At 53.7% G+C, this 14,300-nt stretch overlaps 1 protein-coding gene across 1 annotated transcript in view; it reads right to left on the reverse strand.

Annotated features, from left to right (window-relative positions):
* VAC14 (VAC14 component of PIKFYVE complex) overlaps positions 1 to 14,300 on the reverse strand; it is a 64,093-nt gene that overhangs the window by 24,207 nt on the left and 25,586 nt on the right. Inside the window, exon 13 of the mRNA XM_040615271.1 lies at positions 9,218 to 9,368. Coding sequence (XP_040471205.1) covers positions 9,218 to 9,368 — 151 coding nt within the window. The remainder of the gene's footprint in view (positions 1 to 9,217; positions 9,369 to 14,300) is intronic.

Below are 14,300 nucleotides of genomic sequence, written 5' to 3' on the forward strand. Positions count from 1 at the left end.
CAAGGCTATTCCCCCCGTCCTGAGAATAGCCAGTATTTCCATCAGATCACTGACAGAAACCTAAAGAGTTTGATTTATCTATGTTGTCTGCTTCTACCAAGACTCAGCAGAGCATGGAGCAGCCAATTAAAGGCACAATCAAGCCACCAAAGCTCAGGAAAGCTGATGGAAAAGCCACTGGGCTGTTTTCCATCCTGCCTGTCCCAGTGATACACAGAGATACAGGCAGGGCAGCTACCTCTAGTTTGGATTTAGCATCCAAGAGAACAGAGACAGCCAAAGAAAATGAAAAATGAAATACAAGGTCATCTGGACCAGAACCTGGTGTCCCCTGCCCGCTGGAGCTGCGTGTTCACCCCCCACTTGGTACATCTGAAACCCCAAACCAGGCTTTGAAGCAGGCATCGCCCAGAGCACAAGTGTTCGCTGCAGCATCATGTTTCCCCTCAGCTGCAGGGAAGATGATCTGGGCATAAAAAAAAAAAAAAAAAAAAAAATCTAGCTGAGCTGATGCGCTCCAAAACAAAGGTGCGTTTGTTTGAAGGCAGGGAGTACCCAGCCTGAAAATACAGCCGTGCCCCACGTGTCATCACTACAGCTGCTCAGCACCACTTGAAAGCGGGTTGAGGAGAGACACGGTCTGGGCAAGGTGACATGGAGCAGCTCTGCCTTCCCACCGTGCCTGCCCGCAGCTCAGCCTCACGTCTCAAGCCTGTACCACAGGTAAGAGCCTCAAAAGCAAGCACTGGTTTTCTTTCTGGTGGGGAGGGGAGGTGAAGAGCACATAGAAACTGTCTTCCAAAGCTGCAAAAGTGATGTGTTTTGCCTGGTTTGTCAGCAGTGCCAAGGCTTCCATACCAGAGCTGTGCTGCAAACCAAGGGCTAGCAGCAGGCAGGACATCACACCTTCATCCCCACCGGCTAGTAATGCCCCAGCATCGTAGCTTGTCCGGAGGAAGGTCTCATATTGGATTTTTTCCCTTCTCAAGACCCCAAAAATCATGTCTCTGGCCCCCACAATGTCACGGGTCGCACTGTTGCACAGCACAGCAGTGCTCCTGCCCAGTGCTCCCTCCACACAGCAAAGCCAGCTACGTACCCTACCTCACATGCCTTCCGGTGGCAACCCAAACCATTACATACCCTAAAACACATCCCAAGGGAAAACCCGGAGGCAGCAACTTTTCTCCTCCCTGCAAGGTTCAGCACTTCTCTCACTGGGGTGCCAGCAGCAACGTGCACAGGACAAAGCCTGGGAGCTGCGGGGCTGGAAATGTCGGTGCAAGACACACCAGCCAGAACATCCTCAGATCCGCACTCCTGAGGGGGTGCAGCATCTCCTGCATCTCAGACTGGATGCTCAGAAGGACCCGTTGGGTCAGCCGAGTATCCAAAAGCCAGAATCTCCTCGGAGATCAGATCCTGGCTGTGATTGCAGGACAATCAGCCTCCAGTCCTGCCACTTTCATCCATTGACTCACTCCTGAACCTCCGACCCTCCTGCCCAGCCTGGAGGAAGCCAGGCAGTGGGTCAGCGATCTGGGAACAAGGAGGGACTGAGACACAGACATGGCCAAAACAAGTCTTAGCCCTGTTTTTTTTTGGAGAGGAAGGTGTGATGTGTCAGTCTGCATGCCCAAGGGAGCTGCTTCATCATCCTTTGCCTCTAGGAGCATCAAGACCAAACTCAAAGGGGATCATTTCTCCATCCCTTGCCCACCCAGCATCCAGCAGCTACGCCTGTGTGTCCCTAAGGAAGGTTTCCACCCTGGCACACTGTGCCGGAGCAGCCTTGTCAGTGCTCTCCAGGGGTAATGCTGGGGCTGAGAAACCAGCATGTAGGAGTCTCCCAGGCTGCAAAAAGCTCAACCTAAATCTCAGCCAGAGTTTAAAAGGGCAATATTTCTTCCAAGCAGGCAAAACATCTCTCCTGCAAAACCTCCCAATCCTCCAAGCTTCCCATTTGCTCTGTGTTTACAGGATGTCTAGGAAGTGGCTGGCACCTTGTTTGCCATTGCTAACCCTTCCCAGCACAGCCCAGAGCTCAGCTCGCTGCCCCGTGGGTTACAGCTCAGCACAGCGGCATCCTCAGCTCGACAGAACCGTAGGAGCAGCTTGTCAAGTGTTTCTACGAAGCACGAGAGACAAGCAGAGAGAAGTGTTAAGAAAACTGTGGCTTAATTAATTGAAGTTTGCACCTCTCCCCCCTTTCCCTGAAGTGAGACTTTGCAGATCTGTAACCTGCCAGATCGGCTGTTAACGTACCCAGAACGGGGCTGGTGGCACGTCACGGCTCTGCTGCCTGTTTAAAAAATCTGGTATGGAGGAGGGAGCTGGAAAGAAGAAAGATCCCTGCTCAGAGGAATGACGAAACTCAGCCCAGATATCCACTATAATAGGAACAAATGGGAATTTTGGGCTCAGAGGAACATCAGAGCAGTGAAAAAAGTCAGTAGAAACAGGCTACCGAAGGCACGTGGAAACTGCGCCAGCCAGCCAGCCCGGCCCTTTCTCAGTGACTACAGAGAGCATCCTCCTGTAGCCCAGGATGCTGGGCTAACAAATCCTTTCCTGAGGCAAGCTTCTTGTCTCCTGGGGTAAAGCCAGCGACACAAGTGGGCTTCTTAGATCACCTAAGTCAGCACCGGCATCTGCCCCCTCACCCATGGGTGCTAGCTCGAGCGGAGTGTGGCGAACACCTGCCAAAAGCCACGGTGCATCCCCAAGCGCTCCCCGGTGGTTCATGCCATCCCCATCGCTCACATGGCCACGCTATAAATCAACCACGACAGGCAATTAGGGATCTATATTAAGGCCCTTATAAATATATATTGTATAGCAGCCTGGAACATTCAGGCTGTCTGGCTGCTTGATGGGCTGAGCTGTCTCGAGACCTACAGTGCCCAAAGTGTCCCCAGATTGTTCCAGGGGGGCCCAGCAGACTCCAGCACAAAGCTGGATTTTCCTACCTCAGCCACAAAGTGCCAAACTTTACCCTGGCATAAAAGACAACTTCCACTAATTTACCGTAATTGGTTTCAAACTGGTCTTAATTAAAACCGGTGTGGACTTGCTTAACTCCATTTAAACCAAATTTAAATAACATTGGACCAGAATTGATTCCTTTCCGAAGCAAGCTAAAGCTGGCTAAGCTGTTTAAAGAGTATCCACAAGGGTATTTGTGGTGGTTTAGCTAAAATGATTTACCACAATCCCTAATTGAAGCAATTTCAGCTTGGATATAGGGAGGGTAAACTAAGAGCTGGCGGGGCCAAGTATCCTTCCCAGCCCAGTGCCTTCCCTGGGGCATCGTGTTTCCCCCTCAGCCTGGAGAAGGATCACCCTCGGCTCCTCTGGGAGCAGCCCAGCGGCAGCCGGAGCTGGTCCGTGAGCCCTCATCCTGCGTGGGGCTCGGCTCGGGTGCCAGCGGCGTGGGAGTCGGCACTGCCAGATGGGGCTCGGCAGAACCCCAGGCGGCGACGTGGGAATCTGCGTGGCGTCTCCCACCCGGCAGCCTTCCCCAGGATGTTTTGAATTTTCGCTTTTGCAAACACAGGGCGGCGAAGCCTCGAGGAGTGGGATAAAAATAGAGCTGTAAAAAAGGCAAATCCATCCATCCATCCCCCCCCCCCCCCCCCTCAAAACGCAGCGCAGGGCGTAGCTGGAAACAGATGCAAACGTGTCGGCAGCTGAGCTGGGCTCTGCAAAACCTCCACTCGCCCCTCTCCAGAGCGCAGGATGCTGCTGAGGAAATAAACCCACTGAAATTATGGATCGCATGGCCACGGGCTGTGCTCAGCCTACTTTTGCAGGGCTGCCTGGGCGCACAGATGCTTCTCCCCTTCCTACCTGGCTGAAGAGCCATGGGTTTGCAATTACTGAGACTTCAGCATCTCGCCAGAAAGGGGGTCCCCAGATGGGCCAGGGTACGTATTTTGATGCCAAATAAGACTTTCGCTGCACTGATCCTCTGCATCCCTGCACTCGACGCAGGGTCTGTGCTTGTGCCTGTCTTGGAAGAAGGCAGCAGGCAGTGATAATGCTGATGGGTTTCCTAGCAAGGTTAGCAGTCCACTGCTGGCTCGTTTTTCTTCGTTAGGGTAAATCAATAAGCAAAAATGCAGCAGGGGTATAGCTCACACAGCGCACAGGAGGACAGAATAGCCAGCAGAGCTGCAAAAGAGGAGCAGTTAAGCTCAGTGGTGAGTTTAGAGCAGGCTGAGGCTACTGCATGGAAAGGTGAAGCATACAGAAGATAACCTGCAAGCAGGAACGAGCCCCAACAGGCTCTGCCAGGCCATTTCTGCACCAATATTAATTTTGCTAGTTTAATTGTTTTCATTTCATTCCTCACTCCACCCTTCAAATTCCTTGCAATGTCCTGGGGAAACTGAGGCAGCTCAGCAAAGTAACTACACTGGGGGTGCTTGGCTAGAGGCGATCTTATCTGCAGCATCAGCTTCTGCGTCAGCCCTACAGACCCATAATCTCAGCTTTTGCTCGGGAATCCCCAACCTTTCCGGCCAGCCGTGTGCTCTAACCATTTCTGGAGGGATCGATGCCTGAAGGCATGCCAGGTGAGTTATGGCTACAGTCTGAATGGCCTCTCCTGGGCTTTTCCACAGCATCCCAGCACCACTGTTGCAGAGCATCCAGGAAAAGAAACACACGACCTTTTTCTTCTAATTCCCCTCCTCTTCAAGAGACAGAAAAGTGGTTTTGAAAGTCAATCCTCCTGAACAGCTCCATGCCAGTAGGGAAGGAGATGGCAGAGTCACCAACCATCAGGAACCAGGGCGCTGAGCTCAGAGCACTCGGGAGCAACAGTCTCTCCTCTCTTGCCTGCCTGGCTCCTCCACTCCCTGCTGTTGCACTCCTGATCTTGTCAAAGCTGTTGGAAACTGACTCCTTTGAGAGCAAGCAGTCCATGGTGTGATGTTGGCCGTCTCCTTGCATTTTGTGGAGAGGATGAATAAGGAGGGGGTTCCCATCTATCCTCCCCTATCACTGGAAATGCCAGTTTAGCAAATCTGAGCCATCTGACAAGGGGCCACCTTCACCTTCCTACCTTTCGTGGACCCCCTGCACCCTACAGACTCTCGCCTGGTGTTTTCAGAGGCTGCACTAATAGTTTCCAGACCGTCTGGAGGTGGGACCTTGTCCTACACTGCCACCTCTGCAGATCTACGATTACACAAATGAAGCGACAGACAACGTAAAGGGAGTGGTTTGGTTCACTGAAACAAAATCCCTCAAAAAAATGTTGACAAGAAATCCCTACTGCAGAAAATCTTGTGTTTGGTCCAGGCTCTGGAGCGCTGCACGCTCTCCGGTGGGGATACAGCGAGTCTGAACTCAACAGACCACATTTCTCAGAACTTTCAGCAGCCTCCTCCAGAGCAATCCACCAACTCCTGGGATACCCACAGACTGCCGGTGGAAACCAATGACCTCAGGTGCATTAGCACACCCACATATGGAGCAAGCCTCCCGGTAAACATCCTATAGCATGACATGCTCAGAGGGTACGTCATCATCCCCACCGTCTCTGGCAGGAAGTCAGGCGGGAGAGACTGGGCTGAGCTGGAGAGGAAAGCACCTCCTGTGAAACAAAGGGTCGTAACCGCTTCTTACAAAGCTGCGGAGAAAGGAAGGAAGAGATGTGTGCAAGAGTAACCCTGTATAAGGCAGCAGATGGTATCAGCATCCTCTTGAAGGGCGCTTTCTCCTCTCATGCAGAGCAGAGCTGGAGACTAGGCTGGAGGGCTTGCACCTATGCCATCACAGAATCATGGGGCAGTTTGGGTTGGAAGGGGTCTTTAAAAGTCAATCAGTCCAGCCCCCCTGCAATGAGCAGGGACACCTTTAGTCAGATCTGGTTGCTTGCAGCCCCGTCCAACCTGTCTTTGAATGTCTCCAGGGACAGGGCATCGACCACCTCTCTGGGCAACCTGTGCCACTGCTTCACCATCCTCGCTGGAAAATATTTCTTCCTTGTATCTAGTCTGAACCTCCCAATTTTCAGTTTAAAGCCATTGTCCCTTGTCCTATTGCAACAGGCCCTGCTAGGAAGTCTGTCCCCATCTTTCTTATAAGCCCCCTTTAAGCACTGGAAGGCCGCAATAAGGTCTCCCCAGAGCTGCCTCTCCAGGCTGAAGAACCCCAACTCTCTCAGCCTGTCCTCACAGGAGAGATGCTCCAGCTCTTGGACCATCTGTGTGGCCTCCTCTGGACCGGCTCCAACAGGGCCACGTCTCTCCTGTGCTGAGGACCCCAGAGCTGGAAGCAGCACTGCAGGGGGGTTCTGACCAGAGCGGAGTAGAGGGAAGAATCACCTCCCTTGACCTGCAGGCCTTGGCGACAAGCACTCTTGGGCCATCTGCTACTTCTCCCAATATCTACAGGGTTGGCAAAACACTCCCAAAGCAAAGCAGGCAGCTGGGTTCCCATCATACAAACCAGACAGCCATTTGCACCATCACCCTGAAGACTGGGAAGCTCTTGGGCACGGCCCTGCAGACCTTGTCCCTGAAAAGCGGGCAGAAAACAACCAAGGAGAGAGCCATGGAGGTCAGCACCCAGCCACCCTCTCCCAGGGCAGCCGGAGCGGGTGAGGAGAGGAGATGTCGGGTCTCCCAGGCGGTGCTGAGCTGGGCTGGCCCCAGCTCATTGTGTTTGGAGAAGGCGTCAAGGGCAGCTGACCTTACGTAACTGGAGAACAAAGCAGCTAAATAAAAACTGGAGCTGGGAACGGGCTGCGGAAGTGGGACACGGCTTTCCTGACTAATCAACCAGCATCTGAAGGAAACCAAACTCAATGGCAGGGAAACAACTGCATAAACACATCCTGAGGGAAGAAAGGGAGCAAAAGGAAGCAGGGGGAAGACCACGGGGGCACCAGCCCCTTCCACCTCCCCTCCTGCCTGCACCGCTCAGGTGGCAAAGCCTGGAGTGGTGAGACAAGAGAGCGCAGCATAGAAACCTGCTGCGAGCTCAAGGATTTTAAGGGGTGTCCATGCTCGTTTACCTGCAAAGCCACCAACTGCATGCTTGGATGGGCCTCAGAGGTAAGAGAGAAGCAGACCTGAGATGGCTCAGCAGCTCTCCTCCCACTGCCAGTTCCGATGGCATCTCGGTCTAAAGCGGGATGAAGGGAAGGGACAGTTTTAACCCTGGGGAGATGCACTGGTACCCTGCAGCATCCCCTCCAATGGTGCGATAGCATCCCACTGTCTGAGCCAAGGCATGCTAGCCAGGGAGGTGTGCTGAGGTGTGCTTGGGGAACACTCCCATACATCCCAATACAAAACCAGTGACCCCAGAAAATGGTACACCCTCTCTTCAGTGCCAGCACCTTGTGATTTTTGCCTGTGAAGGGCTGCGCTCACAAATGCATCAGCCTGCAGGGCAGAGTTTGGGTTCTCACTGTACATCAGTACCCTGGGACCACGCACAGATGTAGGGACTTCCACCAGCCACCCTCTCGTTCCAAAAAAAAAAACCCTCCCTCAAAACAACCCTCTGACAAAAAGTATTTCCCAGGAGCCTCTGCTTTTCCAGGCGTAATCCAGGAGGGTCCTGGCCCAGCTGTGACCCCTCAGCTCCCCTGGGAGCCAGAGCCCAGCAGCCGATCCAGTCTCAGCCCTGGGTGGTCAGAGCCAGACGAGACCGGGGCCACACTAAATGTCCAAGGCCAACGAACGGCTCCTTTTCCCCTCCCCAGAAACATCTGCCTTTGGGTAAAAGCCAATGACCCTGCAAAGCTCAGCCCCAAATAAATTTCCAAAGAAACAATTTTCTGGTGCATTATGAGGAAGAGGAGAGTAGGTGAGGAAGCCAGAGCCCATCAGGACCTCTGTGGGGGCAAGCTGCCCTGCACCGGGGCAACGGGAGCTCCAGTTCCAGCTGATCTGCCTAACGCAGGGAGAGCCAGACTCTTCAAACATTACGCCTAAGTGAAGCCAAGCTGCTCTTCCAGATAGCTAACAGGGGCCACAGCAGCCGTTAGGATCTACGCCATCCAGCCTGCTATTTTTAGATCATCCACAAGGAAGGAAACCTCAGACAACCATCAGCGTGAGCTGAACTGCAGCTCCTCAAACTGCTTGGCCAGCGCCGCAGGAGCTGCTCCACCCAGGCGGTCTCACTTCTGACACCGGGAGGATGGATGAGACTGGCAGAGGGTTTGGGGAGGTCGCCAGCACTGCTGCCCCCACCCCTCCATCGCAGGGCTAAAGCTGCCAACATGAAACAGGTAGATCTGCAGAAAAAACCCACCCCACACAACCCGAAGCCTGAGCTGGTTGCTGGTGCAAACATTTCCAAGCCCAGGGAGGGGCGAGTGATCTGGGATCTTCAGAGCAAACAAAGCCTGGGGAGCGGAAAGTGAAGCCTCCCTCTCCAGCAGCGATTTTGCAAGGCCCCGTGGCCACATCCTGCGCAGGGAGAGGCAGCCTTGGCTCCGTGCTCGGGTTGCAATCCAAAGCTGACATGAAACGTGCTTTTGGCTGGGATGACCTGGCCTGGGGAGTACAACAGGGAGGCCCTTAAATAGCAGCAGTGGAGAAGGGGCAGCCAAGCAACTGCAAAGGATGAGCCACAGACAAGGGAAGGTGGAAAAAACTTCCCAATGTGCCAGGATAATTAATGAAAGGCTTTTTTTTTTTTTTTTAAATCCCCCAAGTCTCCAGAAAATAGAATTGTCTCTCTCCATCTCTTTCCTGAGGTCCTGCCAGACACTCAGAGCAACACAGCGGTTCATAGTCAATGTGGGCAACATCACCGGCACAGACTGAAACCTCTGCAGATCTTTCTGTGTTTTGGACACCCGGGCTTGCAGCCAGTGTCCCATCCTAAACTTATTTTAGGGCTCTGAGAGCTTTTACAAGGAGAGAAGAGGCTGGCACCCTTTTTACGGTGCCATAAAAACACAGGACAGTAATGACACCCCTCCACACCAGCCTCTGCAGCACCTTGCTGCTAAACATTCCTAAATCTCCAAAATGTGAGCTAGAGCAAAGAGCAATAAAAATAAAAGCAGTGCCCTGGTCTGTGCCATGGCAGACTTGATCCCCAAGCCAAGCGGGGACGCATACAGGGATTTTTTACTGCAAAAGAGACTTCCCCTTCTGCCCGAGCGTATCTGAGTGGTGCCACGGAGCACCGAGTGAGCCCAGGGAGCAGGGAGGCACCGAGCTGCAGCACAGGGAGCACTCACCGGAGGAGCTCAGCTGGCCAGCCCTGGCTGGGACGTGAAGCTCCACAGGGCTGGGTCGCACATCGGAGACATCGGAGGGACCGTGACCCTCCGTCTGTCCCGCTGGGGAAGAAGCAATCTCAGCCAGCACTTCCAGGTCTTTCAGGATAACCTGCGGAGAGAGGGACAGCGTGGGGTGAGCTTTCCTTTCCAAACCCATGGCCAGAGAGGTGAGCAGGGAAGCAAACACCAAATCCCAGCACATCAAGGCAGATGTAGGGAAAAAAGAGCTACCTATGAAGTTCAAAGTGGAAATTTCAAATGCTTGCAGAAGGGATGGGGCAGGAAAGAGAAAAGGGGAGAAAAAAACAGTTTCTGCCCGGAGAGTCCCAAAGGAGCATGTGAAATTAAACCAAATTTATGCAATCAGGAGCAGGGCTTGCCTCTCCCTCTTCCCACTTTGGGGGGATCTGGGTTTTGCTTCCCCACTCCCCTTCATAACCACAGATTTGGGACAACCCCAGCAAGAGTATGGGGATGTTCTTGGGGGCAAACAACTGCCTGCCCCCCCATGCCCCCAGTTTGCCCTGTTTAGGGCAGTATTCCAGGAGCAGGCTTGGCTGCTGGCGCTCAGGACATCGAGGCAGAGCTGCCATTCAGATTTCATAGCTCTTTCCTTCCAGAAGTCACCGAATTAGTCTATATATAGCATTTCTGGAGAAGTTATTACAGGGTGGGTTTTTTTTTTGGCCTCAACTCTTCTCATGTCTCAGGCTATTTTGGGTCCCCCTTCATTCAAATGTCCTTGGGTCTAGAGGTTTCATCAGCCGTCCCTGATGCTCTGAGCATAGCAGGGCTGTATGGAGCAGAAAGGCTGCCAAAAAGGGCCGATTGCCACGTCTAACTCATCAGCATGTAGCATACCACATCCCTGATCACCCCTTGCCCACCAGCACAGTGTCCCAGACTTTCCACACGCTCTCACAACGTACCCTTCTGAGGAGCTGCAGTTATATGGGAGTTTTAGCTTCTGAGCTACCAAGAAACCCTTACCCCTGGGGCAAAAAAAAGCCAATTACATCTTTTTTTGCTCACGCAGAACTTGAAAATATGACCCCTGAAAATCAGAAAGAGGACCTCCTGGGTTTTTATGTTTCTCAGATATCTTAAGCTGGGGATTTTTTTTGTAATTAGGGCTGATTTTCAAGCCCCCAGCAGCCTCTGAGCAGGCAGTGTGGTGTCCAGGCTTTGGTGCAGAGGCAGTCGTGGAGAGGCAGCCTGCTGAGGGTACCATGAGGCTCCAGCACGCTTGGGAAGACCCTGTGCCTATAAACATGATTAAGTCCCAGCCCGTGGCTCCCCAGGGAAGGAAAAAAAAAATAAAATGAGACGACAACAACTTGTACTGCTATCCCTGAAGAACATGGCACCTCCGCGATGCTGTCAAGGATGGGACCTTTTTGCCAGTATGGGAGGAGGTCACTGCCATGGCCAGCCTTCACCTCTTCCAGCGGAGGGAGGCTGCCATCCCTGGCAGAGGAAAAACCTTGGTCCTCCCTCTCTGCCCGGCTTTCAAGCGTCAGTGGCTCAGATAAAACCATGCTGGCAGCTTGTTCTTTCACGCAGAGAATGCCCCTGAGCAGAGCTTATGATGCCTGGTCTCCTGAAGCCCTATGTAGATTCTCTAGTGGCTAATCATGTGGCTCAGCTGAACTTGCAGCGTTTGAGCAGGGAGGAAGGCACTAATTTGGGTCTCAGGCTCTCACTGCTGGGGAAATAACACCCATGGAGGTTTCCAGGTCTCATTGTCTTTGGCTAAAACTGGTAAAGAGATTCAGGGCTTGGCTACCAGGGCTGGCAGGCTGGTGAGAGCTGGGACTCTCATCCACACAATTGATTTTGCCAAACCCAACTCAACCAGAAGCCAAGGCCGCATGTGGCTGATGTATGGCACGACCCAGCCACTCATGATTACCACTCTTCTGCATTTGCTGCTGCCCCGATCCCCCCATCCAGCTCAGCACTCGGGCTATCATCCAGCACAGAATTCACCAGCAGCTCCCGCAGCACCAGCAAACAGGACCAAGACCTCAGGCTGGGCACAAATTGTCCCTGCTGCCTCCCAAAGCATTTAGAACCATGTCTTACCCTGTGAGGTTATATCCTCAATCCAACCTCCCAGAGCCATGTGCCAAGCCCCGTCTCTGAGACACTGCTTGGGCTCGGGATGCTCCAGTCAGGCTGCCTGGGCGGCAGTGACTAGCATGACCAGGGGCATGGCTGGACCTTTGGAGACGTTAGGGGGTGTCCCCCCAAGTCAGCCATGTAGGTCACAGGCAGGAGGTGGGAAAAGCAGCGTGGGTGGAATTTTGCAGTTGTGAAAAACATAGAGGAAATAAGAAGCAGGAGGGATGGGTGCACGAGCACCTGGAGGAAGAGGAAAAGCAGGCAGCCACGAAGACCTGAGGTTTTCCAGCCATGGGAAAGAGGCAGGGAGCTCCGGCTCCTGCTGGTTCTTCCCCGCATGCTCCGGAGTGGGTTCCCAGCTGGGGACAGAGGAAAGCCAGGAGCGCTTGGTATGCGTTGCACATCCCTGCGCTAAGCAAAGCTGGAGCCGGCGGCTGGCTTTGTGTGAGCCAGGAGGCTGTAAGAAAGCAATATCCTGCCATTGCCATGGCAACGGGCCGGCTGCGCCAGGGGCGAGCTGGTCCCATCCGTCAGGAGCCGAGCGGCCGTCAGACCTGACAGTGCTGGAGCACAAGGGCCAGAGCTGTTCCCAGCTGCTGGCCGAGGGCGCGATCCCGATGGCCAGCCTGGAGGAGCAGCCACTGAGGATGTTCTCCTGGCCCAGAAGGGACTTCTGTGAAGGCTTCCCAGCGGTGATGAGATGTAGGTGGTGTGCCCCTGCCCTGGATGAGCGTGGGGTTGGGTAGCGTGAATGGGTAGGAGCAGGGAAAGGAGCATCATGACGGATGGGGGAGACCCAGCCTCATCGCAAGCTGTTCCCAGCACGAGGATGAAGAGCAGCAGAGGAGGCAGAGCTCTTTGCACATCCAGGGGATGAGGAGCACGTTACCATACAGTTATAAATAAGCTGTTATAAATAAGCAGCTATTTCTCCTCCCTGGGAATAGGCAAGATTTCACCCTGTATTGCCTCCAGAGCATGGATTTTGAGGGCACACAGAACTGTCAGTCTCTTCGGCTTCTCCAGATCTAGGTCAGGTTAATTTGCTGCTTGTTCTGGTTGAACGGAGACCAGCTCTGCCGGTGGCAGTGCAGGGGAAAAGCAGCCCCCAAATGGCGTGCGCCGGATGGGATGCACCTCCCGCGTGCAAAGCATCACCGCCGGATGGGATGCACCTCCCGCGTGCAAAGCACTGACATGATGCTCCTGGGGAGGAATTTGCCTCTGGCTAAAACGCTGGGCTGGCCATGGCATGTTGCAGAGGAAGGGGGAGGTGACCCCAAATCCACTGCAGATCCCTGGGGAGCCAGACTTAGCACCCTGCAGCACACATTGACTACCAGGACACCAGGGCAGGCTGCAGCAGCAGCTCCTGGGGCGCACATAATAGCAAGGATATTCCTGAAGATGCTGTCCTTGCTGGTATTTATGGAAAAATTAAAAAAAAAAAAAAAAAAGTACTGAAAAGATTAAGATGCCTGCTCACCGCAGGGAGGTGCTTATGGGTGGCCTTGGATGTCCCAGAGGGTGGGTATTCCCTGGGCAATGAAACAGAGCACACAACACCAAGGACAAGGTTATTCTTGCCAAGGAGAAGATGGGAATTCAGCTAAAGCAAGATGCGACCAAGATGGAAAACAAGAAGGTTAAGGGCTGCAAAGCACTTCTTTAAAGGAGACTAAGATCAGGGAGGTTGTGGAAAACCTCACAGCATTACCAGGACTGGAGGAGCAACCTGGGGGAGACCAGGAAAGGTGAGGATGCTGCTGGGTGCTTCCCCCTGCTCCATCACACAAATGCAGCCCCTCACTGCCGCAGCGTGCACCAAGGCTTCCCCAGAGGGCTTCACTTATTTTATGTTTTTCTTCCTCCAAACCTTTTAGCTGTAGCCAGGGTAGGGTAGGCGAGCAGGGGCAGGCAGTCCCGGAGCCAAGAGCGGCCAGCAGTGAGGCTGGCCAAGCCCCAGACATACACGGTGTGAAAAGCAAACTTGTGCCCCCCCCACCCCCCCGCCTCCGCTGGCTTTAAAGACAGAAAAAGAAAAGAAAAACTGCCATTAATCTTCCCACATCAATTTAACTAGACCTCTTTTCAGGTCCCCAGCACAGAAATTTTTATCCTCTGATCTTGCCAAGACCTTTTTTTCCCTTTACAGCGCCGGATTTCAGCCTGCAGCCGGGAGGGGATGGAGAGCAGAGGGAAGGCAGCAGGGCTGGGGGCTTCTCCTCTCCTTCCCAGGGCACAGCCTGCCGGCTCGCGCTAACACATGCTCACGGCAACAGCAAATACAGCAGGTAGTGGGGTGGTCACTTGGTAATATGGCCAAAACCACCCGAAACCGAGCTGCAACCTGAAAACTCCCCATCCTCCCTCCTGCTTTTACCAATCCCCAATTTGGCCCTGCTGCTGGGTGTGTGAGGGCCAGCCCTGCAGCACCTCTGAGCGGCAGGAGCATGAGCACTGTCACAGATCAGAGCACCTCTTTAAATGTGGTTAATTAGTGTCGGGGGAGCTTAACATGCCACCTGATGCCAGTCACAGGGCAGGATGCCAAGGAGGTTTTGCTTCATGCATTAGAGGGCAGGGATGGAGGCAGGACATGTCCAGCCAGTGGGATGGGGCTGGTGGAAGCCAGAGCTGCCCCGGAGCTTCCCTGCAGGCCACACTGCAGATGGCTGGATGCCTGCTACCCCCTCAAATTCAGCACCCACGTCCCAGAGCTGACAACAGGCAAAGGGTTTGCTTTTATTTGCTATCCCGTTTCCCACCCAGCACCTCCTTCTGCACCCTGGGGACCCAGGCACCCAAAGCCAAGCTCACCAAATCCTGCATCCTACACCTTCATCCCACCCTGGACTCACCCTGAGCCAGCTCCCCAGGACAAGGATTGCCGGTCCTCCATGGCAGACAGGGTTTC

Source organism: Falco naumanni, chromosome 15 (assembly GCF_017639655.2).
Source record: "Falco naumanni isolate bFalNau1 chromosome 15, bFalNau1.pat, whole genome shotgun sequence".
Taxonomy (NCBI): domain Eukaryota; kingdom Metazoa; phylum Chordata; class Aves; order Falconiformes; family Falconidae; genus Falco; species Falco naumanni.